Consider the following 26,782-nt stretch of genomic DNA (forward strand, 5'->3'; position numbering starts at 1 on the left):
GAGGCTGAGCGCCAGAGTGAGGAACGCGATGAGAAAAAGCGACAACAGGAGCTCGAGAGGCAGAAACAGGAACGAGAACGGGACAGACAGCATGAGCTGGAAATGAAACGTCTAGACATCGTGGCATCTTGATCTAGGCGTGAGAGTGACAGCAGCACGCCAAGCCTGCAGCCTGCGGCGACTGAGTGACCTACGGTTCGAATGAGTGACCTAATGCGACCCTAATAGGTAGGAGAAGATATCGGTCTTTTTTTGGTCGCGTTCGAGCGTACGTGCGAGAGGGCCCAGTTTGGCCGAGACTGATGGCCGCAAAAGCTGCTTACGCTTTTGCCATAAGAGACATCCGACGTGATGACCCGCTTGCCAAACAAGGAGGTGGAGGACTACGAGAAAGTGAAGTCGAGCCTTTTGCGTAATTACACGCTGTCAGCTGAGGCGTTTCGCCAGAAGTTCCGTGAAGCCGAGAAAGCAAAGCGCGAGTCGTACTCGAAGATCACCTACAAGCTGAGGGCTAACATGGAAGAGTAGCTCAAAGAGGCAAAGGCTTTCGAAGAGCGCGACAAGGTAGTTAAGTGCTTCGGTCTTGAGCAGTTGTACCGCCGACTACCGGAGAACCTGAGACTTTGGGTGCAAGATAGGCCAGGGGTAAATACTGTGGATCAGGCAGCTCAGCTAGCCGACGAGTTCGTCGCACGCCGAGGTGCCCAGGGGCCGAAAGATGGCCAAAAAAACTTCAGGCCAAGGCCTGTAAGTCAGTGCCGAAAGGCAGAGCTCCCCAGGAAGACGGTGGAGCAAAAAAAATCGTTGTCGTGGATGGGCAAACTGGCCACGAAAACGAAGAGAGAGCAGACGCTTAGGAGCAGCGCAGAAAGAAAGCTTTTGAAGCGCGCAGACAGGCTGCGTGTTACAACTGTGGCGCGACGGGACATTTTACTGCGAGTTTCAAGAAGGAAAAACTAGTCTTTCACGTACTAGATAAGAGCGAGGACAGCAGGCAGTTTCTAGAGCCGTACGTACGTGAGCTAGCGGTCAATGGTATACCGTGCCGAGTTCTTCGCAACTCCGCGGCGATGGTAGATATGGTCCACCTTTCGTACGTTGAACCGGATCAGCTGACGGGACAGTGTGTTTGGGTAAAGGAGGCGGTGGAAGCCCGAAACGTGCGCCTGCCGATTGCTAGGGTCAGCATCGGATGTCCATTTGGTGAACGTCTCACGCAAACGGCAGTATCCCTACAACTTCTTCCGGAACGCAGGTACCTATTCTCGAATAGGGCGGATCAGCTGTTACGCGCAAGGAGTACAATTTCGAGAAACTGCCTAGGAAAGAACCAGCTGGGCTTGCTGCGAAGAGCTCGAGTAACGATAGGGTTGCCACCTCGGAGAGGAATGGCGAAACTGAGACAGAGAGCGAGGATGGAGCATTTCCGGAGGCTCAAGATAGAGGCCAGCGTAAGTACACGCGTGTAAGGCCCCTACTGTAAGAGATGTGCCAGAGTGCTCAGGTTCACGGGAGGCCTTAAAAACGGCTACCGTCCCGAGCGCGCGCGGCCACGGAGTAAGAATATATAAAGAGGAAACGCCCGTTGCGGCCGGTGCGATCGAGCGACCAGATAATGTCACAATGATAACTACAGCGACCTACGGAGCTCCGAAGCTGCGGCGGCGAACAATTTGACAGCGGCACCTGGTTGAATGTATTAAAAGCGATACTGTCGTTTGCAGCATTCGGCACAAGGCCTGAATCGCTATGCGCTCGAGCTGCCGCGCGGCGCGGAGACGGAACGCGCGTTTATCTCGGACGTAGCCCACACGTGCTCGTGCGCGCGTCATAACTTCGCCGGTGCAATACTCGCTTCGAGTGCATTGCACGCGAGATAACGCCGTGCGTTTACAGGTTTTACATTTTTTTTGCGTTGACCGGTTTGTATTTTGGGCTTGGTGTTCGCGCAAGATTGCTTACGCATTAAAAAAAATGTCCCTTTTATTCGCTCGTACCGGCCGGTTTATATTTGACAGAAAATTACTCGCGAAGGCGGGCTCTTCAGCCAAGGGAAGCGCAGAAGAGCGCACACACTTTCGCTTCGGCCACGGAATGTTTCGGCGGCCTTGCGAAATGCCGACGCGATGCCGCGGCCGGGTTGGACTGAACGAGCGCGAACAGAACGTGCGCCGGCCTTGGCGATGACCGCGCACTTCCTTTACTTTCCGCCAGATGCCGGAAACTTGACGTTCGCCAAGCGCTTGTGAGGTTATCAGGCTGCCGCAGGAAGCTCAGTTTCCCCTCCTATTTTATTCTTGCTCCGTGCACGCGGCTCACTAGCTAACGGCGTTCCGTCGGAAAGCTAAAACCGTGACCTTAGCGAAACGAGGCAACACGAGTCCGTTGAAACGAAGGGTGTTTCTCCGGACGCGAGTTGAGAACCTAGCAACGCTGTGGCAGAGCCGGCAGTCGAGACTCTGAACGAAGTTCACGGTCAGCTAAGCGTAGTGACGGTGCCGCAACGAAGCGAGTCGCTGGCGTTCCACCTGAAACTCAGATACTCGATGTCAGGCAAGGGCCAGCCGAGCACGTAGCCATTTCGGTGTCGCCTGGAGTTGAGCAGTCTTCTGAGACCGGACTGCTCGTGCCTAAATTGGCGTTTACAGCCGGAAAGGAGAGCGAAACCACCCAGCGGTGTTCACTCGCCGACAGTGTCGCACACAAATGCGGAAAGTACTCTCATGCGCGCCTGCCGAGTGGCAGCGCTACTCGCCCGCTCTGCGCCGGGTCTCAGCGGCCGAGAACGAAAGTGCACACCTTGCTCAAGCGGTGGAAATTAGGGCAGTTTTTTCCGCGCGCTTGAGACACGTTTCGGAAGAAGGCCGATCTCCTCTCGACCGGTCGCAGTCGCTTTCAGAGTGCGGGGGCATCTAAAGTACGGTACAAAAAGGGGATAGCTCAGGGCAATGACGAGAGGTCAAATCGCAGCTTTCAGCGCGAGAAGTGGCCTGTAGACGCCTGACTTTCTCAATTTTATTGTTTTTTCTGAAGCAGGTTTCGCCCTATACGATTAGGTTTGTTTGTGTGGGACATTTCCAATCACGCAAAATGTCACCTTTCAAGTTTGTGCACTTGTCTAAAGTACTGTTGGGCTACAATATAACTAGTGTAGTTAGTTATCAGCGTATTTTATCGCAACTAAACGCCAGTAGATCTGCAGTGTGGATTCGTCATCGCACTTGCCGGCGATGCGGTTGAGTCTTCCTGTGTTGTTCTGTTGCTTGCCTGACCAAGCCAGAGACGTTTTTGGGGAGCCACTACTCGTCCAGTGACCGGCCCGGTGAAGCTCCAGCACGGTGTCGTATAGCCCAGGCCTGGAGTCGATCATCTGGCGAGCAGTTCTCTCCGAAAGCATCCCTCCGGACAACGGTTGAAGACCCGTATCCATCGGGATCTCGGGACCCCGGTGGAGAAGCTGTTACGACTGAGCCTGTCGCTGGGCTCCGTCTCATCACTCCTCGGGTGTGTGGCGAAGCCAGTACGTGTGCCTTTTACGCAAGCCCCACCGTGTCGGTGACTACGGTTTTCACGTTTCGACAAACTTGGGTCGAAGCATTGTTCTTTGGCTTCGGCTCACGTCTGTCTATGAAGTAAACAGTTTCGTCAGCCTACGACTTCTGGACTTCACGGCTGCAATAGCGGCTGGCCGCTCACTTTACACCACGCTACCACACGTATGTCGGAGGCGACGGAGCTCGGCTCGGGTCGGCCCAGTCGGTCGCAACAACGCCAATGTAAATATGCCTCAGGTGGAGTGAGGAAACATAGGGATGCTCACGACGAAGGCGGGAGTGCGTCAGATATACTCCCACACCCTCCACTGCTAGACCGACGCTAAAGGACCATGAGGCAAATTTACCTTATGAGCGATGACAGAAGAATAAGAACAACACGAATCATAACGGTAAGTCATTCAATAGAATACCACAAAAGCACCTACTAATAACATTCTCTCCGCTACATCTGCCACCCGATGTCTTAAACTGAATCGCCTAATTTCTCCCTAACCGGTTTCAGTTTGCTAGCATTAAGAATGTGGAGACTAACTGGCCTCCGGTAACGTCCGGGGTCCCACTGGGGTCTGTGCTCAGCCCGTTTTTGTGACTGATACGTGCCAACGACTTCGCTTATTTATCATGCATCATTCGCAAGTTCGGAGTCGATTCTGCAGCTCACTGCAAAATACAACTGACATATCTGACCCAATAGGTCAACAGAATGACCTCTAAAAACTATAAAACTCGTTTAGCCGCTGCCTTATGACCCTGAGTCCTGGTAAATACTTTTCTTTCAGCGCTCAAAAATCTCCCGAACTATTTCTATTAAATCAGCGCACATACTAGTGGGAACGAGTTTATAGATACCTTCGTGGAACACTAACACCGGTTCTGTCCTGCCCCACCCATGTCAATCATTTTGGGCACCCTCGATTTACCGGTCCTGGACGATCCGCGGACAGTCCGAGGACTGTGTTCCGAACGGAAGTCCCATAGGAATACATGGGAAAATCGAGTGCCGGATCGCGTCTCGGGCAGTCCGCGGACGACCCGGGACTGATAATCGAGGAGGCCCTTTGTTTTACTGGCTAACTTTCATCAGGATTTCTAAATGTCACCTACTTACCTCACCGCACCTTATGACACTTTTACGTTACCAACCACTCATACCGTTTAGTCTTGAATTGCATCGCCCATCTGGAGCCCTCCCGAAGTTTGTTTGACTAGAACTACTAAAGAAGTGCAAAATCATGCTGCTGGCTTCGTTCATTCCTTTAATTCATGTTATACCACTGCGTCCTTTTTTAAAAAAATAAGCGTGGTCGGTAAAGTACGCCCCTTTAACACAGATTCGCTACAATAAACTTTACGCACAGTTTTACCACCGTTCACTTCGGCAAATATCTTATATAACTCCGTCGCCCGCATGGCCCCCTCATAAGCCACCCGCTTCGTCTGGCGTCATCGTTGTGTCACAAAAACCTTTTCTGCATCATTTTTTGCCGCTTTCTCTCAGAATGGGCTGATCTCGCACACGAAATTGTTTCAATGACCTGTCCATCATTATTTATTGTAGGTGTATTTATGTCCCAGCTACGTTAACAATTCGTGAAACTTTTGCCCGTCTTTCTACAACCCACCCCACACGTAACATCCGCTGTCGGGTATCTAAGAAAATAGAGTGAAGGGAATATCATCTAGATGCCTCAATCAAGAAAAGGACGTAGAGTTAAGACAACGCGAGCCGAAGCTGAACTTCTCAAGGGTGAACAAACATAAAACGCTTTAGCCAATAACACTCATCGGGAGCTTAAAGTGTCTTCTGAATTTTTCCTAGTGCGGTAGATTCATCAATCCTTCGCGCGAACCACATTCCTTAGCGATGACGTCCAGCGTTATAGTAGGCGTTGGGCATGACTAATCCCCATTTTTTCAATTTACGTGAACTTCCTACACTTTTTAAGGCGTTCAACTTTGCCGCCCTTCCCCAAGCCCCCGCAGTGGGCCGAATCCCACCATCTGTCGTTCATTCAACATTGACCAAACAAGAAGCTTTGTAGCCTTTCTATAACAGCCGCTTGTAGTAATATCCGCAGCTTGCAAACTGAACCGTAAAAGTGAGGTTGAGTGGATATAAATGACACAAATCTTTTCATTTACTTCGTACTTTTGGATTCTAAGCATTTAGCTCCGTAATTGAGCCTGGGGGCCAACGTAACCCCCGACTCCAGATAATAAAAAAAGACACAGCATGAAGGAACCCTTACCGTGTTCAGCTGGTTAGCATTGTATCCTAATGCTATTCCTAAAGGCAAGTAGCAGACGGTACGTAATGGCGAGTTGCACACAGTGGCAATCAGGTCCCTTTGAAGAGGACTGGATACAAGTAGTGCTCCGTGGTTAAAAATGTCATTCGCAGTCTGCATTAAACACAGTTTCGAGAAATACACGCATAAACAAGAATACATTGCTTATACTACTTCACATAATAGACGCTCTGAAGCCGATATAGATAACAAGCAACAGTATATAATATGCAAACCTAAATTCTAAATGAAGGCAGCAACTACGCATCAAATACCGTAATATTTCAATCGTGAGCAACAAAAGTAAAGACAAAGCATTACGCTGAATCTGCGGATAAAATGCTTCAGCTTAAAATTGTTTCACGCGTGCAAAATGCAGTTCCACTACATTGCAAGCCGCAGAAGCCTACCGTGTAAAGTCTAAGCTGCACAGCGCACCCTACACGGCACTGTTTCCTTTTTGCCTCATTTGCAAAACTGTTCCCCTCCCTAAAATCGACTCGATGACTTTGCGCTGCATAGCGTACAGCCTTGACCCTCAGCCACCACGGTGAGTTTGAGCTACGTTGTGTTCTGGCGATAAGTACTGCCTTGAACGATTTGGGGTATTTAAGAAGTAATAGCATTTCTCAATGCCGCCATACTATGAAATAACATTGCCAATGTCGCCCCGGCTCGGCTGATTTCACAATCTTCGCATGTGGTTTGTTTGTCTCTTGTTCTGTCACTCACTCTGTCTCTTCAAATCGATAATGAGATTTTTGGAGGCCAGCATCAATTTATCAAGCAATAACATATCCGCCCACATGTCTTTCCCCGCCAATATCACTGCCCAGTTTCCAAAGTGTTCAACGCACAAAGTCAGGTGTTCCCCAGGAAACAAATAGCAGACTTTTGGTGGCAGAGTTTCAGCCCCAATATTTCGATGCACCTTGCGACGTTTCCCACATATTGCTATTTCAGAATTGATTTGGGCTTTTCTCCGGAAACGTTACAGCAGTTTCTCAATAAGGCAAAATGGGTGAGTGGTGAGCGCGGAATTCAACAACGCCCGGCCGCGGCGGCCGGTTTTCTGATGGAGGCGAAAAGCAAAAATGCCCGTGTGTACGAGATTTCGGCTCACGTTAAAGATCCCCAGGTTGTAAAAATATTCCGGAGCCCTCCACTACGGCGCGCCTCATCACCGCCTGCGTTGCGTCGACGCGTTAAACCCTACAATCAATCAATCAATTCAGCAACGTTTGCCACCGCGAAATGCCACACGAAAGCATGTACAGTAGTTTTATGCCAGCAGTGATATTCCAACACTTCGGCTAGGACAAACCGAATAGTGTCTTTCTCGTTGCCCATACCCAACGTTCGTGCACTACCAATAAAAATGCAGCAAGTGCAACATGCGGTAACACTAAACTTTTTTACACCCTTTTTGGCCGAAAAGGGTGTAAAAATCTTGTCCCATGGCTAACACCCTTAAAAGGGTGTTAGCCATGGCATGAAAAAAGGGCGTTGAGCTCAACACCTTTACAAAAGGGTGTTGAGGATGCTCAACACCCTAAAAATGGGTGTTGAGTCTCACACCCCTTTTTTTGAGGTGATGGCATGCGCAGAGGCAATGTCAAACGGCGGAGCGCGCAGCATTCAACACAAACAGCCAATACGAACAAGTTACAGTTAAAACACGGGATGCAGGCGGTACAGGGAGTGCATACTTACTTAGCAATACATGTGCTGTTCTTGCTTTTATACCCAGCAGAGGAAAGCCCCCAGATGGAGTCGGTGGGCTTGTCGCAAAAAACTGATATTATAGCGCTAATTTTGGAAGTATGGATTTTACTACGAGAATATACAAATCAACACGCGGATTTGCAAAAAATTTTTAATTACGCGGTAGTTTTTCTGATCCGTAACTTATAGAATTTTATTAAATACCATACAAATCTTCCCTGCCACCTCAACACCCTTCAAAACGGGTGTTCATTATTTCAGTACCCTTTGTCCCAGAAGGGTGTAACGCTACAAATTAGGGTGTTCGAAACTAAGAAAAAGGGCGTAAAGAAAAAAAATGTGTAAAAAAAGACCGATAACGAAGAAAAAAGGTGGAGATACCTCCAATTTTGGAGGCATTTTGTACCTGTTTACACGGGTGGACTGAACATTCTCTACAAGCGGGCGGGGGGGGGGTTGTACCTCACGATGTTTACAGCAATATGAATTGGCATAATTTATTACCAGTGAAGCTCTTTAAGCTTCAGGAGGTAGTTTCGGTGGCATTAGCAAAAAAATACAAAGAAAAAGAACTGGGGCACCTGTAAAGGGTGCACCACCGCAGATAGGGTATTATAACAGTGAAGTCGGCTTTCGAGCTTGTTAGAGTGTGAGCACAAGGGGCGTATGCGTATCCGCACCTCTTACTGTACCATTTCAAAGGTACTAGTCTTTTTTTGTATTCTAAAAGGTAAAAAAATTCGCGCAGCTTGTAATAGTGGTGCAAGGCTGGAGAAACAGCAACGCTGGGGGCCGACCTACCTTGTTTCTCTCTTGGATCTCCTGGAAATGGGGGGAGGAGGAAGGGGGGCACACTGGAACAGCCTTGTAAAATCCGGTAAGTTTGGCCTCATCCCTGAGCGGCCATCCTGGTTTAGCAAGACCATTATAAAGCTTAGCAAACATAACAAAACTTAGCAACACCGGAAGAAACTAGGTCGACCCCCAGCTCCGCTGTTCTTTTTTTGCAACTGAATACCTATTTCACACCGTTTCAACAACCTACAGAAAGCCAAGCGTGTTGCAGTTGGTAAACACCCTTTTCGCCACACGACTACAGTCTTCTTAATTTTGAAGGTTCAAATAGGTGTTTCACGTGCCAAAGCTAAACTTGGGGCATGTGGTGCACCGCATAAGGAAACGAGCGATCATTGGATAGGAGCAATTATTTTTTTTTGCGTTTGGAAATTTCTTGCGAGTAGAGGAGTATATGAGGGGATGTCTTCTTCTTTACAGTGCTATTATGCATCCGAACATGGCCTTATTCAATGAACAGCTGAACACCTTTTCCACACCCTTTCAACACCCTAAGAAAAACCAAGGGTGTTGAAGTTGATCAACACCCTTTTTTTCAAACAAAAAGGGCGTACAGCTCGGAAAAGGGTGTTGAGACTCAAAAAAAAGGGTGTAAAGGCCTCCCAACACCTTTTTTCCACTTATTCTACACCCTTTCTGGCTAAAAGGGTGTAAAAATGTTTAGTGTGTGCGGGCTGTTCATACTAACCACTCTCAGTACCTAAAGCCGCAGTATTTCACTATAACTGGGGGGCGATTTCTCACGGGTCAGAAAATGTGTCATCCGAACATACTCTTTCCCGCAGATCTTTCTTTATTCAATCTGATATCAACTTCTCTTTCTTCTGTTTTTTTTTGCCATATAGGTTACCATGGGAGTGTATAGGGCTGTTTCTAAGTCTGACTGCGGTGAATGAAAAAAGGTTGTGTAACACAACTGAGAGTTTTGTTATTTTGTTTTTTTCTGCTTTACATGGCCATGGTACATCTACATATTGCCGCGAACCATGTACGGGCTTGTTTATTTATTGTTTGTTTTTACTGCCGGGCCAAGTCCGGCTGCATTATCTGCATTCCTAGTAAAGCGAGTCTTCCATTCTTTATTTTTATGCCGCACGGGCTATCACATTCAGATAAGCGGACTGTTTCGTCCTAACGTCCCGAGCCCAGAATAATCTTCTGTGATCTGCAATGTTCTGGATGTGAATTGGTTGTTCGAGAAACCCTCGCGCCTAAAGATAAAAGCCTCCAGAGCAGACGCCGCGGCATTCGATTCGACGACACTGGCCTGTGCAAGTCACTTTGTTGACCGTTGCTTCGCCGCCTCTGTACTCTTTGGAGTTGTTAGGGGATCGCAAGTTCGCTCCAGTAAACTTGTTTCTCCTTCAAGACAACTCTATCGTCCTTGGCCTCGTGACATCTGGTGGAGGTGCTGCGTACTAAGCATTTATGCTCTCTACGACATCTGGAAGCTGCCAAGCCAGTCCCACCAGAGAAAGCTGCCAACTGAAAGGATTGCTACCCGAGTTAGGTCTTCTGACAGAAGGGCCCAAGAGAAGGGACGCTGCAACCAACACCATGGGGCAAGGAACAACGTCGCCAATCGTCCTGCTGCAGCCCTGAGAACCGCCATCGTTCCGGGGAGCCCCCGCTGAAGACCCCCAAGAATGGTTGGAGGAACTGGAGCGCGTCCGCATCTTCAACAGGTGGGACGACGAAGAAACTTTCCGGCATGTCTTCTTTTACTTCGAAGAGGGTGCTCGAACTTGGTTCGAGAAGCATGAGAGCTCTTTGACCGACTGAACTCAATTCAAAAGGGAGTTCCTTAAGACCTTCACTACCATGGTGAGAAAAGAGCGAGCTGCGCTTTTGCTTGAAACTCGAGTGCGGAACCCCAACTATGGGGTCGTGATCTTCGTTGAGGAGATGAAGCGACGTTTTCGCCGTGCGGACCCCGAAATGACCGAAGAAAAGAAGCTCAGGTTTCTAATGCGAGGAGTGAAGCAAGAGCTTTTTGCCTGTCTAGTCCGTAACCCGCCGAAGACGGTGGCGGAATTCGCGTCTGAGGCGGCCGCGATGGAGAAGACGCTAGAAATTTGAACGAGGCAGTATGACCGCCCTGTCAACGCACTTTTCTCGGAGAACATCGGTGCCGCAACTGTAAGCTCCGATACATTGCGCGAAACCATCCGAGAAGTGGTCAAGGAGGAGCTTTAGAAGCTTTTTCCAACGACGCCGCAACCTCAAATGTCTTCACTGACTGACGTCGTCCGAGAAGAGGTTCAACAGGCGCTGGGGACTTCTACGCCTTCAGAAGCACCCCGTCAGCCTAAGGCGATGACCTACTGCACAGTTCTTCGTCAACCCCGCCCTGCTCCAACCCATGGTTAAGAGGACGCGCCATACCGCCGTCCAAAGCCGCCCTCCCGACGCCCTGTAGACCAATACCAGACGCCAAGGACGACCGACGTGTGGCGAACGCCCGATAATCGCCCGCTGTGCTACCACTCCGGAGAGGCCGACCACATCTACCGTCGCTGTCCCTACAAGAGGCTCGGTTTGCGAGGGTTCTCGGACGACGCCCCACGCCCCTGATACGGCCAGCGCCCTGCTGAGATTGAAGAATACCTCTCCAACACCAACCGAGGACCAGCCCGCTTCAACCGTTCACCGTCGTCCTACCCGTATCAGTCACCGAACCGCCCCAGCACTGCTGACTTCTCACGTGGTAGGTCCCGCAGCCTACGCGGGGGAAACTAAAAGCCGAAACCTCTGGAGGTAAAGTTGCACGACCGTCGAAAAATTAAAACCCTCCAACGACACCGCGACTCGCTGAATACCATGATTCCCGACATGCCCTCAGCCCAACGACCCAATCAAACCCTGACATGACTCCAGAACACGACGACAGCAAAACGGCGTGACGCGTACCTGACATGACCGAACATGCCGCTGAGAACATGACGAAGACTACGACACATAGTGACCGAGCGTCAACATGTACAAGCCGAGATGCGACGCCCCGACGTACCCGAAACTCGAGGAAAGCGGCCTCCGACGTTCAGCTGTCCATCGACGGCTTTGATGTAGTCGCCCTCATAGACACGGGAGACGACTACTCAGTAATCAGCGGACCATTTGCGTCTAAGCTGAAGAAAGTTATGACCAAATGGGACGGTCCACACATTCGCACAGCAGGAGGCCACCCCGTGACTCCAAGTGGAACTTGCACATCGCGCATCACCATAGACGGCACAACGTACTCTGCGGCGTTCGCCATTTTGCCTAAGTGCTCCCGCGACGTAATTCTCTGAATAAACTTTTTGACGGACAACGGCGCAATAATTGATCTACAGACCAAGTCGATAACTTTTGCCTCCGATCACTCCGAGACGCCGCAGCAGAACTCCATCACCGTGCTGCTGTCAGGATCGCCGACGATCACAAAACCCTGCCACCCCGCGCAAGCTTGATGATCACCGTGTACTGTGAAGGTGCTACTCCTGAAGACGACGCTACCGTTGAGAGTGATCAACGGTTGCTTCTCTACTGCGGTGTGTTTATCGCAAGAGGCATTTCGCGGTTTAAGCAACGGAAATCCCAAAATTCGGTGTCCAATTTCACCGAGGAGCACCAGCATTTAAACAAGGCCGCTTCAATTGCGTTCCTCGAAGAAACGCAAGAAGCCAGTGACATGATCGCAGTCAATCACTTTGAACGTGCACACGAAGATACCTTCAAGCTTCCGCATCCATTCGACGTAAATCCGGTGCTACCGCAAGAATAAAGGAGTAAGTTATCGACTTTGCTGCGTCGCAACAGCGAGTGGTTTTCGTCGAACACAAAATTACGTCAGACACCTCTGGCGAAGCACCGGATAATAACCCAAGATGGAGCCCGACCTACCCGACAGTCGCCCAACCGCGTCTCTTCACACGAGCGCGAAGCCATCCGGACTCAATTCGACGACATACTCAGCGACGACATTATACATCCATCAAAGTCTCCGTGGGTTGCGCCGGTCGTACTCGTGAAGAAAAAAGACGGCACTTTAACGTTCTGCGTTGACTACCGGCGACTGAACAAAATCACCAAAAAGGACGTGTACCCCCTGCCACGAATCGACGGCGCCCTCGACCAGCTCTGCCACGCGAGGTACTTCTCATCAATGAATCTGAAGACCGGCTACTGGCATTTGAAATGAACGAGAGAGACCGAGAGCAGACTGCATTTATAACCCCTCACGGTCTATACGAGTTCAAGGTGATGCCGTTTGGGCTGTGCACGGCACCAGCAACGTTTCAAAGAGTCATGGACACTGTGCTAGCCGGCCTGAAGTGGCCCACCTGTCTCGTAAACCTCGACAACGTTGTGGTATTTGCCCAAAATTTCGACGAACACCTTGCAAGATTGGAGGCTGTACTCGAGGCTATTCGCACGTCTGGGTTGACGCTAAAGGCTGAAACGTTCCGCTTCGCTTAGGAGGCACTCAAGCTTTTGGGACACGTTGTCAACGTCGCGGGAGTCCTGCCTGACGCAGCGAAAACATCAGCCATAGTGAACTTCCCAAGACCGGAAGACAAAATGGGCGTGCGAAGATTTCTCGGACTGTGCGCGTACTAACGGCTCTTCGTCTCAAACTTCGCAGGCATTGCAGCACCTCTCATGCACCTGACAAAAGATAGCACCCCTTTCGCGTGGGGAAACGCCCAAGAAATAGCATTTTGCGAGCTGCAACAATGCCTGCAAAACCCGCCCGTGCTCACTCATTTCGACGAAAACGCCGAAACGAAAATGCACACCGACGGCAGCGATATAGGCTTGGGTGCCGTCCTCGTCCAAAAGCAAAGCGGTTGCGAAAAAGTAATCGCCTTTGGCAGCCGTGGTCTGTGGAATTATATGAGCCATTTCAAAATTTCTGCCATCCGTGTACGGTAGACCATTCAAGGTTGTGACAGACCACCATGCGCTGTGTTGGCTCGCCATTTTGAAGTACCTCTCTGGCCGTCTCGGGCGGTGGAGCTTGTGCCTGCAAGAGTTAGACGTTACAATCGTCTACAAATCAGGCAGGAAACACTCCGACGCCGACTGCCTGTCCCGCGCCCCCATCGACCCACCACCACAAGACTCCGATGAAGACAACGCGTTCTTCGGAGTCGTTACGGAGAGCGACCAAGCCGCCCAGCAGCGTGCTGACCCCGACTTGCGCGTTATGACCTCGAAGGACGCAATGTCGCCCTGACTAGGGCGTTCAAGCGGAACTTACCAGCATTCAGCCTCAAAAACTCCGTCCTCCTGAAGACGAATTTCAGCCCCGGAAGGAGAACGCATTATCTACTTGTCATCCCCGCAGAGCTCCTTGACGAAATTTTTGAAGCGTGCCACGGCGACACTTCTTCCGGACATCTCGGCACAACCCGCACAATCGGGAAAATCAAGGCAAAGTACTACTGGCCCCGCCTTACATCCGACGTCACCCACTACGTTCGGGGCTGCCGTAACTGCCAGCGACGAAAAACGAAACCGACGAGACCCGCCGGCCTTCTGCAGCCGATCGTCGTCCCATCGAGGCCCTTCCAACAGATTGGAATGGACCTTCTGAGCCCGTTCCCTACATCCCGATCCAAGAACAAGTGGATTGTCGTGGCGACAGACTACATCACGCGCTACGCAGAGACCACCGCTCTTTCGAGGGGGACTGCACAGGAAGTCGCAAAGTTCTTCATAAGCCAGTTGTGCTGCGACATGGAGCCCCGGAAGTCCTAATCACGGACCACGGAACGGCCTTTACTGCGGAGCTGATGCAAGGGATAGTACGCTACAGCAAAACGGATCACCGAAGAACGACGGCGTACCACCCCCAAATGAACAGACTAACGGAACGTCTGAACAAGACAATCGCAGATATGCTGTAAATGTACGCTGACGTTGAACATAAGACTTTGTACGAAGTGCTCCCGTCTCTCACGTTTTCGTGCAACACGGCTCTCCAGGAGACTACGCAGATGACGCCTTTCGAGCTTGTCTACGGAAGACGGCCGACTACGATGCTTGACGCCATGCTTCCGCATGTAGAAGACGACGACCTCAACCCCGACGTCCAGGGATACCTTCAGCGTGCAGGAGAGGCCCACCAGCTCGCTAGAGTTTGTACAACAGACCAGCAGCTCGTGGATGCCGGGCACTACAACCTCCGACGCCGAGACGCCGAGTACCACCCAGGGGATCGTGTGTGCGTCTGGACTCCCATCCGATGACGCAGACTCAGTGAGAAGCTTCTGCGACGGTATTTCGGACCCTACCAGATTTTAGTACGTGTCGACCAACTTACCTACGAGGTGATCCCCGATGCTGATTCCGGACATAACGACGCCGCACGCGGCCCGAAGTCGTCCACGTGGTTCGCTTGACGCCTTACTATGCAAGAGGACGGACTTTTTTTTTTGTTCGGACTGTCTTTTATTTTAGCATCAGATTGATGCACTCTTAGAAGGGGGGTAAAGCCGCGAACCATGTATGGGTTTGTTTATTTATTGTTTGTTTTTGCTGCCGGGCCAGGCCGGCTGTGTTATCTGCATTCCAAGCAAAGCGCTTCTTGCATTCTTTATTTTTATGCCACACAGGCTATCACATTCAAATAAGCAGACTGTTTCGCCCTAACGTCGCTAGCCCCAGAATAATCTTATGTGATCTACACTGTTCTGGGTGTGAATCGACGGTTCCAGAAACACTCGCGCCGAAAAATAAAAGCCTGCAGAGCAGACGCCGCGGCCTTCGATTCGACGACACTCGCCCATTCAAGTCACTTTGTTGACCGCTGCTTCGCCGCCTCTGTATTCTTTTGAGTTGTTAGGGCAGCACAAGTTCGCTCCAATAAACATGTTTCTCCTTCAAGACACTTGCTTCGTCCTTGGCTTCATGACAATACACCTTTCCGTACATGTACCTTTGAATTGTAATATCCTACCGAGGTAACCGGGGTTTCCGTAGGCACAACTGACAGTCTGTCTGTTGCCTGGGCTAAAATCTTCCCGTGGCCTCCAACAGTGCATTTAACACACGCCAATGTGTTTCATATGACGTATTGCTTTCGTAGTTTACTTACCGTTATCACTTCGGCGAAGGGAACAGCGAGGCGGACGGGTGATGCAAAGTGCGTTATGTTTGCCACGGGAGCGTATCCAACGAAAAGGCTTACCTACAATTGTAAAGTACTTCTAAGAATATGGACACATGCGTACGGGAAGAATACAGGAAGATATTATCGCAATACTTGCATTCATATGTTGCGCGCACTTCATTACTTATTTTAACACCATAGCTAGTCCAGGCTGAGCCTTTTATGCCTGCCGTGCAAAAAACATCGAAGCCTTAAGAAAACATGGTTAGGGATCTCCCGGAAATCAAAACAGGGGCCTCTACGCCGTGAAACCGGTAACCTAACCACTGGGCCACCCCAAAAGCCAAGAGGGTACGGAGCTAGCGTCTCCGGGCGTCAATAACATGTGCAGAAAATTGGAAGTGAAAAAACAAAACGCTTTCCGTGCTCGCCATCAAACTTGGGTCCCCGCGTTATGAAACCGGCGTCTATTCGATTGAACTATCATCGCATTCTGGGCGCACATAATTTCCTTTGAGTTCCTAGCACGGACTTGACCAGAAAAGCAGTCACTGCAGTCGGATTAAACCCGCGCCCTTGGGCTCAGCAACACAATGCCTTAGCCACTGAGCCACCTCGGGTGCTTTAGTACGAGACGATTCGCAGATATTTGTAACATGTGGACAGTTTTTGGATATGTTTATTTATTTATTTACTTCAAAATAACCCTAAAGGTCCTCCGCTGGAGGGTATTACATAGGGTGCTCATTACTATCACAAAGGTAAAACAAAACACAAAAGCAAAAAGCAAAAAGACAAAATAAATGACAGTGCACCACGTAAAAAGGAAACACTCGCAGAGAAGACACACAAAGGTAAAAAAGTTCTGAAAGCAGTATGCCAAAATTCGTACATCGTCACAGGGACGTTAACTAGCGTGCGAAAAGGAAGATAAGAAAAAAAGGGAAAACAAATTTACAAATGAGGCAGTAAAATGGTGTGAAGTATGCATATTTCTGTTTAGAGCATCTGTAAATTTCGACACATTTGATTCGATCACAACGTGGGATGGCAGATTATTCAGTACAATTGTGGTTCGAGGTATGAATGATTGAGCAAATACGAGGGAACGACACTTGACGCGTTTGACTTTGTGTGGATGATCACGGCGCGGGAAGATGGCTCAAGGTTCCCTAATGAAATCATTGTGAAAAGATGAATGATAGTAATGTTTGTGAAATAGTGTTTGTAGTGAAGGGCCAGCGCAGTGTGGTGGTCAATCCGGCGAACCAGGGGTGTAGCGCTTACCGAAGGTAACGGGCCAGCAGGGAAGAAGAAAAGGAAGGAGCTAGGAAGCGGTCGGGCAAGACGCCAGCAGGATGGCGCACTCGCGGTGATGGCCCGAGGTCCGTCGCCGGCGCTTCCTTTTAAGTTTCCATCCGTCGCGATGTAGGCCCGACGACAGCCCTGGACGCCACCGGGAGAAGCCGGGGTCCGGCCCAAGAGTGAGCGGTGTGCCGGTGACGTGGAGCGCGGGCAGCGAGGCCTCGCTTCGAGCCAAAGCTAACTCTTCCCGCCGCTAATCATCGGCACCGCCACGTTCTTCGCCGGGTTAAGCCATCTCGGCTCACACATCTCGTCAGCTCTGCCGACAAACTGCCACCTCGCGTCGACTCACCAAAGTCACTGGCCCGTCTCCGCTCCATCCATCGTGCCAGCCCCAGCGGACTGTTGGGGATCAGTTCCTCGCCAGTCCTCTGCGAGTCTTGTAAATATTGTCTTCCCTCTTTTGAGACCTGCCCGTTTGACTTGCCTGCTGAATATAACGCGTGTGTTTGTGAAGAAAGTAGTCCGGCTCATTTCTGTGCACGCGGTCCGGCCTAACATTCATGACAAAAGTGGCGAGCCTGCCAGGATTCGCGTGTTACCCCTAGAGAGGAGTCCGGTTGCTGTTAGCCCTACAACCACGGAAATATTCGAACATGTATATAGCGGGCTTGGAAAGAATAACCAAGGCGGGGCAAGACTTGGGACTGACAGGTGCAGCCCTCCGCAACTACTTCGACACGGAGAAGGAGAGGCTGAAACGGGAGCTATCGTTGAGTAGGGAGGCGAAGCGACTACGTGTTGATGTTGCACTCTTGAGAGACGCTGGTGAGCACAAAGATGTGATTCTGAAACAATGGCAGTAAAGAAAAGAGGAAGAGGGCAGGGAGGCACTCAGAGAGTACGAGGAAAGGAACGACGCGGATGAACGAAAGATTGCCGCCCTGAACAAGGAAATTGCCGCACTCGAATGCGCATACGCCTCGTTCGTCCGGCCGACATATCGCATACCCCCGTACAGGTGGCAGGCGCCGCCTCTATCCACCCTCCTAATTGCTCAGTGCCTATTCAACGAGAGCTTGGTTTGCAAGCACCAGAGACTAATACGACAACGCGGAATGTCCTGAGGAAGACAAGGCACCGGGTTCGATTATTCTCGAAGCGTACTCAAACAGCGGTCCGGAAGTCAATATTCCCAAAGGACTCGCAGTCGCCAGTGAGACATTTTCGGGCTCCCAAAAGAGACCACGGGAACGAAAGAGCCACAAGGAGACTGCGACGCATTCGGACTCGAAAACATCGGACTGCCCCCCGAATTGCCGCACAACCTAGCAGCGACAGTTCCATTTGATTTCCAACCATCTCGAGCCTAGGTGTTTTCGTAAGTTCAGCAGAGGAAACAAACACCACGTAACGCGTCGAACTAAAAGATTTTCAACAGGCTCACTACTCCGTGAGAGTTTGAGGTTGGACATCTTTTATGCAGGACCAACCACTGCTTTCCGGATGAACCCGCGAAAACATAAAGGAACTCCACCTTACTGTTCGCGCAAACCCCTTAAAAGCAAGCGCCAACGGAGGCGAAAGCCACAAACCAGAACGAGACGTGACTTGTTCACCGCATTTCAATCCTGCTTTTTTCCAACCGGATTGTCAGGACACAGAAAGCCTAGTAAGAGGCGCAGAAAAGGCAACCAGTGTGTCTTTCACAGCAGAGGTTCATGCTCCTCGAAGCGGAAGAGGCGCCGAGGTTCTAGGCAACCGTAGGCTCTTCCGGCAAATACGCACGCATGTACTTGGAAGTGTGACTCTGGACAACGTGTTCCGGCTGTACACAGCTTCGGACGCTTTTGTTTTGTTCTTCTAGTGCACTCAAGCGAATACGCCGTAGACGTTTCTGTTTCTGGTAACTTGGAGAACTGCTTGAATTGTTTCGTGCCAATGGGAACTGTTTTTGGTGACTTGCTTGAATTCTGGTGTGTAAACTGTTTTCTTTTCTACAAACTCGACTGTGCTGTGTGACTTTAGTGGTTAGACCCTCTCTTCGACTTTTCGACACTGACTGGCTGTTTCCATCCCCAACATCTGGAGAATAGTTCTTTCTTAGAACTTTCTGAAGAGGGGGGTAGTGTAGTGAAGGGCCAGTGCAGTGTGGTGGCCAATCCGGCGAACCAGGGGTGTAGCGCTTGCCTACGGCAAAGGGCCAGCAGGGAAGAAGTAAGGGAAGGAGCTAGGAAGCGGTCGGGCAAGACGACAGCAGGACGGCGCCCTCGCGGTGTAGGCCCGAGGTCCGTCACCGACGCTTTTTTTTAAGTTTCCGTCCGTCGCGGCGTACGCCCAACGACAGCCCTGGACGCCGCCGGGAGAATCCGGGATTCGGCCCAAGAGGAAGTGGTCTGCCGGTGACGTGGAGCGCGGGCAGCGAGGCGTCATTTCGAGCCAAAGTGAACTCTTCCCGCCGCTAATCATCGGCACCGCCACGTTCTTCGCCGGGTTAAGCCATCTCGGCTCACACATCTCGTCAGCTCTGCCGACAAACTGCCACCTCGCGTCGACTCACCAAAGTCACTGCCCCGTCTCCGCTCCATCCATCGTGCCAGCCCCGGTGGACTGTAGTGTACTAGTTCCTCGCCAGTACTCTGCGAGTCTTGTCTTGTAAATATTGTGTTCCCTCTTTGGTACCTGCCCGTTTGAATTGCCTGCTGAATATAACGCGTGTGTTTGTGTAGAAAGTAGTCCGGCTCAATGCTCTGCACGCGGTCGGGCCCAACATTCATGACAGTGTTAAACGAGATACACAACGACGATGAGATAAGGCTTCAGTCTCTGCGTATTTTTTTATTTCTGTTAGGCCGGTGTGATGGGAATAATCCGAATATATGAAGCATGCAGCACGGTTTTGTAGGGCTTCCAAGTCAGCTCTTAGATAAGCTTGATGAGAATCTCATATAGCTGAAGCGTACTCTATTTCAGGATTTATTAGTGTTGTGTGTGCCAATTTACGTAAGTGGGCAGAAGCATGTTTGAGGTTATGTTTAAGAAAGCCAAGAGAACTGTTTGCAGATGCGAGAATGTGGCCAATGTGATTATTCCACGTCAGGTTAGGGGTTAGGAGAACACCAAGATATTCGTAGGAAGAAACCTTTTCCACACGATTGTTGTTTAAGATGTACGATATTGATGGGCGGAGTGCGTGATAAGTAAAGCACATTAATTTTGTTTTACCAAGGTTTAGAGTCATTAGCCAGGTGGAACACCATTTTGGTCGGTTTAGGTCGGATGGAAGAATGTCATGATCACAGTTAGAATGAATATTACAATATATTACGCAGCCATCTGCAAACAGCCTGATATTAGATTTAACGCCGTTTGATACGTTAATACTATAAATAAGAAAAAGCAGAGGCCCAAGTACGCGTCCCTGTGGTACACCAGATTTCATCGGTTCTAGAGATGAGTTGTGATTGTTAACTGATGTAAATTGCATCCTGTTAGAAATTCTTCTATGTGATAATACCAGAGTCAATGTTCAGTTTAGTGAGCTTGTGAATGAGCCGACGAGTAGGGACACGGCCAAACGCTTTTGAAAAATCTAGAAAAATGGCATCTATTTGGACTCCTGCATCTATAGATGAATGTATGTCGTGAATGAAGCCAGCGAGCTGTGTCACCGGAATAGTTTCTTCGAAAACCGTGCTCATTCTTAAATATGAAGTTATTCTCTTTGACGCATTTAATGACTTGTGAATGTATGACATGCTCAAACAATTTACAAATGATACTTGTTAAAGAAATGGGTCTATAGCTAAGGGGCGAGGAACGATCACCTGACTTAAAGAATGGTACCACCTTGGCCACTTTTCAATCTTGGGGTATTACGCCCCTTGATAGTGACTGCGAAAACAGTACCGACAGTATTGGGAAAATTCTTGGTGCCAAACTTTTTAGAATTGTTTCATTTAAGCCAGTATTGTCCACTGAAGAAATCTTGAGATTAGTAAGAAGAGAATAAATTCTAGAATCAGTAATTATGATTTTCGTCATAGAAGAGACAATACGAGTGGTGATGGTGGCCAATGGTTCTGAATATTCACGCGTGAATACCCAGGAAATGTTTCGTTGAGTAGTTTGAAACAATCTGGTTCAGTTACTGCTGTGCTGTTCTGATAAGTAAGGAAGATGTCAGCAATATGTTTGGGACTATTGACACGCCACAAGCGCCGAGAGTTTGTTGAAACATAGATGATAGGTCATGTGTATAGAATTGTCTGCGGGTGCTTTTGAGTAACTTTTGGTAGTCGTCATCGCATGCTTTGTAGCGTTTTCAGGATCGAGATTATTTATTTTTGTTAGCTTGCCTGAACAATCTTTTTTCTTGTTATATAGGCGACGAAGTTTCTGTGAATACCAGGTATCTGTGCTATGGAATGGTATGGAGATGACCGTGATGTATTTATCTATGGGAATAATAAGGGCGCGTTTAAGTAACAACCAGTTTTCTTCTACTGTGCGCAATAAATTGGCACTCAGAAATTTTACTCCGAAAGCCATTAGTACACTGTTAAAGCGATCAAAGTTAGCTCTTTGTAGCACCTAATCTGTTTGCTGATAATTTGCCTTTGGGAAGGAACGGAATGAGGCGACCGGTTAGCACATCATGATCGGACAAACCATCGATATGAGTTATTTCGGTGCATATATCTAGATTGTTAGTTAGGATCAAGTCAAGAATATTTGAAGAATGTGTAGACCGTCTTGTTGGTAATGATAATAATTTGGTCAGGCTGAAATCATGGCAAAAATGAAGAAACGCATGGGACTCACCCTGCGCACTGCGGGTTGATAGTGTTTCCCATGTTATATCTGACAAAATTAAAGTTCGCAAAAATGATTACACTAGATTGTGGAAATTTAGCTCAAGTTCAGAAAAAACGTGAAGGAATTATGCTGTGAACCCATGAGTCAAATAAGGTGGGCGATAAAAAACACCAACAATGACTTTACGTGATGGGAATTGAATACAAGTTACTACGCATTCAAGGAAAGTGTTAATAACCACTGGTACTACAAGATAACGTGTTTTGATTTGACGGTTTTGCCTATCACAACGAAAGATGTTAAAACCTGATTCACAAAAAATTGTTTTCTTTAAGAATACTTTCGTTTAACCCAGTTTCAGTTAGTGCTATTATTTTTGCGGATGTTGAGTCGACTAAAGCAAAACATGCGACATTTTTTTAAATAACACGCCCAATATTGGTTTATAAAAAGCGACAAACTTTCTCAGCACTAAATTGACCAGTTGGTGATGGGTGTGCTAGTGTAGGACAAGATGAAATAAGCTTGGTGGTTCGCACTTGTTCGAAACAAAGGGAAGTGTAATGTATTTTTGGGGGATTTAGTTTACCCCCTAGCAAAATACGTGTGATGCAATGCACGTTGAAATATCTCCTCGTCAACAATCTTTGACGTTCACCCAGAAAAACTAGCGGCTACCTTTGAGCACCATTTACATCGTCATATATTTGAAATGCACCCGATGAACCGAATGGACAGACAGAGACATAGGCTAGCTATACACATATCGTGGACCCTGTAACGAATAAAATCGCACGCTACGGTAATTTGGACGCCTTTTCAGCAACTAATACATAGCCAAGAAACTATTCACATACTCTGTAGCCTGCCAGGGACACAATCACATCGTTATTTCAGACACCATAAATGTGTCTACGTCTTTGTAGGCTTTTTTTCCGGGAGGGAAGTGTGGCACGTTTCCTTCGAGTGGATAAGTTGAACATTTACAGCATGGGCAAGACACAATGCAATGCTCAAGTCGTGCCTTGCAAGAGAGGACTCTAGAGCATAGCCATAAGTCTTCGAAGGTACTCAAAACAGCGTCACCTTTTTATTGTCTGCTTGAATATAAATGCGGAAAAAGTGCGCTGGTAAAATCTTCCACAAAGCTTTCCCTGTCTGAAGATGCACTCCAAATTACATAACATCATCTTCCTTATTCCTGCGATGTTTCTTGATGAAATGGAACCGGCATTGCCATTTTTGCTATGGCACATTCTACGGTATTTTGATTATTTTTACTGCTCAATGCTTTCCTTTCTTTTGATAGCAGCATAAAGCGCTTGTTTTCTTAACGAATGACAGAAATGGTCTGCATACCTTAACGCAATTCACGTGAAACCGTGCTTGCTATGCTTGTTACCTGGGCATGGTTTTTTGCGCTGCCTGATAAAATAATATTCTTTTTAACTGAAGAGAATCTCCTCCACGCAAGGAGTGAAATTAGAGAGGTTGAAAACCTCCAATAACTATGGGTTTTGTGAATAATTCTTTTGGTTTCGAATGTGCGCGCGGCATCGGCCATTTTGACAATATCAAAATCTTTCGGATGAACAATGATGTTTTCACTCTAGTTAAGGCAGCATGAAGGAGTTATGTATTAAAGATGAATATTTCATAAAAAGAGGGATTCCGGTGCTTTGCGTTTCTTCCCTTCATTATTGCGGAGTGACACGACTGCGCAGACTTTTACATCCATCATCCAGATTCTGCTCATCATTCATCATGACCCGATAAGGGCATAGGGAGTATGATCTGATAAGGACTACCCTGCGTTTGTTGAGAAGGCGATGATTATGACCTGTACGATGATGCGTGGTGATACACTAAAATTTTATACGAAGCGTTCCTTCTCTGTAGATACACTCCAAATTCTGATATCAAAAGCTCTGAAATAAATGTACAAGGAGCGCAACCCGGATTGGTGAGAACCTTGTGCGCCACCATAACACTTTAACGGTACACTAAACAGTATCGAATGACGATGCTAGGCGTTAGTCGTTCATAGTGAACTTGATGTGATGGGGGGGGGGACCTTACAAATTGTGCAAGTATGAAACACATTTTTGATCGAGCTTGGAAAGTACAACCTTGCATTATCTTATTTAGGTAATTTTGCCCATCCCGGTTTCGAAGTTCTCCACGTTCTCGTTAAACTCTAGGTACATTGCACTTACATTCCTATCGCCGCAGCAGAGCGGGTCAGTTTCCTGGCAGCGGAACTACTCCGGACCACTTCAGTTTTTTATGAAGGGACGCGTGTGTTTTAACCAAAGTACTGCTGGAACATATAAATCCCCAATTTTCAGGCGGCACTGCCAGGCAAAGTTGGTGCACCAAGCCAGATATGAAAAAGGTCCGTAACAACCATGTTGGTTTTTATTGAACAGTGTTCATGGTAGATCTATAAAATATGGAGGGAGGCCTGGATAATAGCAGCCGAATAGCAGGTTGTTTTGCTGGTTCAGCCGTGTTGGCGAAAACGCAGCCCGAGAAAAATTGGCTTTGGCTATACAGCTGCGTGACTCAGTGACTGAGTCACTGCGTGGCTGCGTGACTGCGTGACTGAGTGACCGCGTGACTGTGAGACGGCGTGACTGTGTGACTGAGTGACTCAATGACTCAGGGCTGAATCCAAGACGACTGAGCCCACGAATACCTTTTCAAACCTACTTTCCTTTTAAAAACTTGGGTGGAAAACTTACTCTGTAAATACTTCTGAGTGTTTTCGTGGAACAGTTCCTAACATGCCAAATAATTTTACTATCACCATTTTACACTGGTCCCTCGTATTGAAATTGAATATTCATCTAAAAACTGTACTTGCTGCCATCAATGTGAGGCCTAACAATGGTTTTTGAGATTCTTTCGTGCGCCAAACTGTCCGTAACTTGGAGCTTCTGAGAAAGACGTTTTTAGTTTTACCAAAGTTTTGTCGCCCTCATTAACTCAAATGCCCGTTTTCTGCATTCAGAAAATGAGCAAAACAGTTGCGGATTCCTCAATATAAATTTTACTTCTGCCTCAATATGATTGAACTGCAAGGTTCACATCGACAACTGAAATCGTAGCCTCAAAGGCGAGCGTGATTTTAGAAGCGTGGACATCTAAATTTTAATGTGCGAATTGAAATACTTCGCACAAAACTTCCGACTTTCTTAAAATTGTATAACGTAACACTAGAATAAACGAATTCGATCAGAAATTTCTTCTCGTTAGTTGAGAAAAACGCACTCAACGATGCAAAACTACATGAAAAAAACGCACAGCATCTCTTTTATGCAAATAATTTCAATTCATAAAAATAACTAAGTATTTTAAACAAAACCCTCGTTCTGCCTCATGCAATGCCGTTGTAAGAAGTGTTGAAAAATAAAACTTTTCTAAATATTTTCCAGTGTTCTCACTGGACGTTCACAAATAAGTTTCCCTTCCTCTTTTATGTAAAAATATTGTATTTTATCAGAAATTGTACGGATTATCTTTTTCCACTTGCCTTATCGTTGTACTCCGTGCACATGGAAAAGAAGACGAGAGAAACTGTAAATCCTTGTGAAAACCCGACGAGGCCCAGCTTGTTGAAGCCCGTCTTGTTAAGGATATGATCCACAGCAGCCGGCATGTCGAACCTTCCAATTTCATCGAAACTGTAAGAAACATTGGTGAGAGCGCGAATAATTTCTTTATATTGTAGCCACACCGGCGACACTTCTGCCCGGGAAATTTGAATAACAAAACGCGTTAATAAAAAGACAAATTGTACATAATACGCACCGAAATACATATGTCATGAGTAAGTCTTTCAATTAAAATGGCTAACCGCCTAAGGCCTATAAACGGTACCTCCGGCAAGGTCGTTCTGTTCCGGCAACAATCATTCAAGCGGCCAGAACGCGGCGCCTTCCGACCGATAATTGCTTCCCGCCAGAAGTTGGCCAACTTAAACTTTTTGCCCGTCCGCGATGATGACGCGTTTCGCCAGCCATCATCCGACGCCCTGATTGGTTCCTACCGACCTCCTACTGGCAAATCAGGGCTATCAGAAGGTTTCAGGCTGAACAACATCCCGGCGTTGCTCAAGCGAAGCAATGCGGAGGAAAATAGTCGCACCGGCTTGTATTACGTTTCGACTATTTTCTCACTGTTTGAATCGAGGTTTAAATCCACCAAGCATTTGTTTTTACCGACGGAAGCATACCTTCACGGCGCTTAGTTCGAGATCCGCAGTGCCGCGACATTACGGCAGCAAGCATACCCCGATGTTTACGTTGGTGACGGCTGGCCTGGCGTTGTTTTGGGTGTGCGTGAGTGTGTTTGAAGAAATTGAAAGCGTCATTTGTAATCGCCATCTTCCAAAATGGACAAAGGAGTGACAAACCGGCAAGCGGACAATACTGTGTGCGTCCGTGAGAGTTCGCGGTGCGCTAATGACTTCGGCCAGGCTCTCGCGCCGATGGGCTGTGTACGGGCGACTTTTGTGTGCCACTGGTTTCTAAAAGTTCCGACCGTGATACACCGTGAAGCGAGCCAAAGAAATCATTGAGGCTGGACGTAGTATGTGATGCGTTGCCGTGATGCTGTTCACCACATTGACCATGACAATTCGTGTAAGCGCGAGCACTATTTTAGATTTTATTGCAGTAAGCAAGACATCCAGGAAGATTGCTGCAGACAGCAGCCGGAAGCATTTATTTACGCCGACAGTGCCATGTGCACTGCGCAACAGTGCTCAACAGCACGCTTGCTCCGAAGTCTGTTTTTGACGCACCAGGGGCTCTATTTTGCGAGCGGGCGCTGGTGGTGTAATCCTACAGGCAGTGCTTTTCATAGGCGGGGATATGCTTTGTACCAACACCATGCAGTTGTAAAAGTACGCAAAACCTCTCTTAACAGCTGACAATAGTAGTTTCGAGAGCCGTATATTGAAACATTAGTTAGTGACCCAGTCTACTCATTTTTCTGGGTTTGGTGTGTGCTAGGATGATTGAGTGCCCTCTTGTTTGTGTCAGGAGTGTTAAAGCAGTCCGAGTGCACGCTCGTTGGGGTAAAGCAGATATACCGTTCTGTGTTGCTTCTGGGGTACACCCACTGTATGC

General features: G+C 48.3%; 1 protein-coding gene across 1 annotated transcript in view; it reads right to left on the minus strand.

The window, feature by feature from the left end:
* LOC144143373 (lysosomal acid lipase/cholesteryl ester hydrolase-like) overlaps nt 1-25,308 on the minus strand; it is a 49,761-nt gene extending 24,453 nt beyond the window's left edge. The window contains exons 1-3 of the mRNA XM_077675138.1: nt 25,183-25,308; nt 15,510-15,602; nt 5,807-5,959 (exon numbers count right to left, since the gene is read on the minus strand). Of these exons, the coding sequence (XP_077531264.1) occupies nt 5,807-5,959; nt 15,510-15,602; nt 25,183-25,308 (372 nt within the window). The remainder of the gene's footprint in view (nt 1-5,806; nt 5,960-15,509; nt 15,603-25,182) is intronic.
* Between the last annotated feature and the right edge of the window lie 1,474 nt (nt 25,309-26,782).

This window comes from Haemaphysalis longicornis, unplaced genomic scaffold (assembly GCF_048455015.1).
Source record: "Haemaphysalis longicornis isolate Haplotype H1 unplaced genomic scaffold, Haemaphysalis longicornis Haplotype H1 scaffold_6, whole genome shotgun sequence".
NCBI classification, from domain to species: Eukaryota; Metazoa; Arthropoda; class Arachnida; order Ixodida; family Ixodidae; genus Haemaphysalis; species Haemaphysalis longicornis.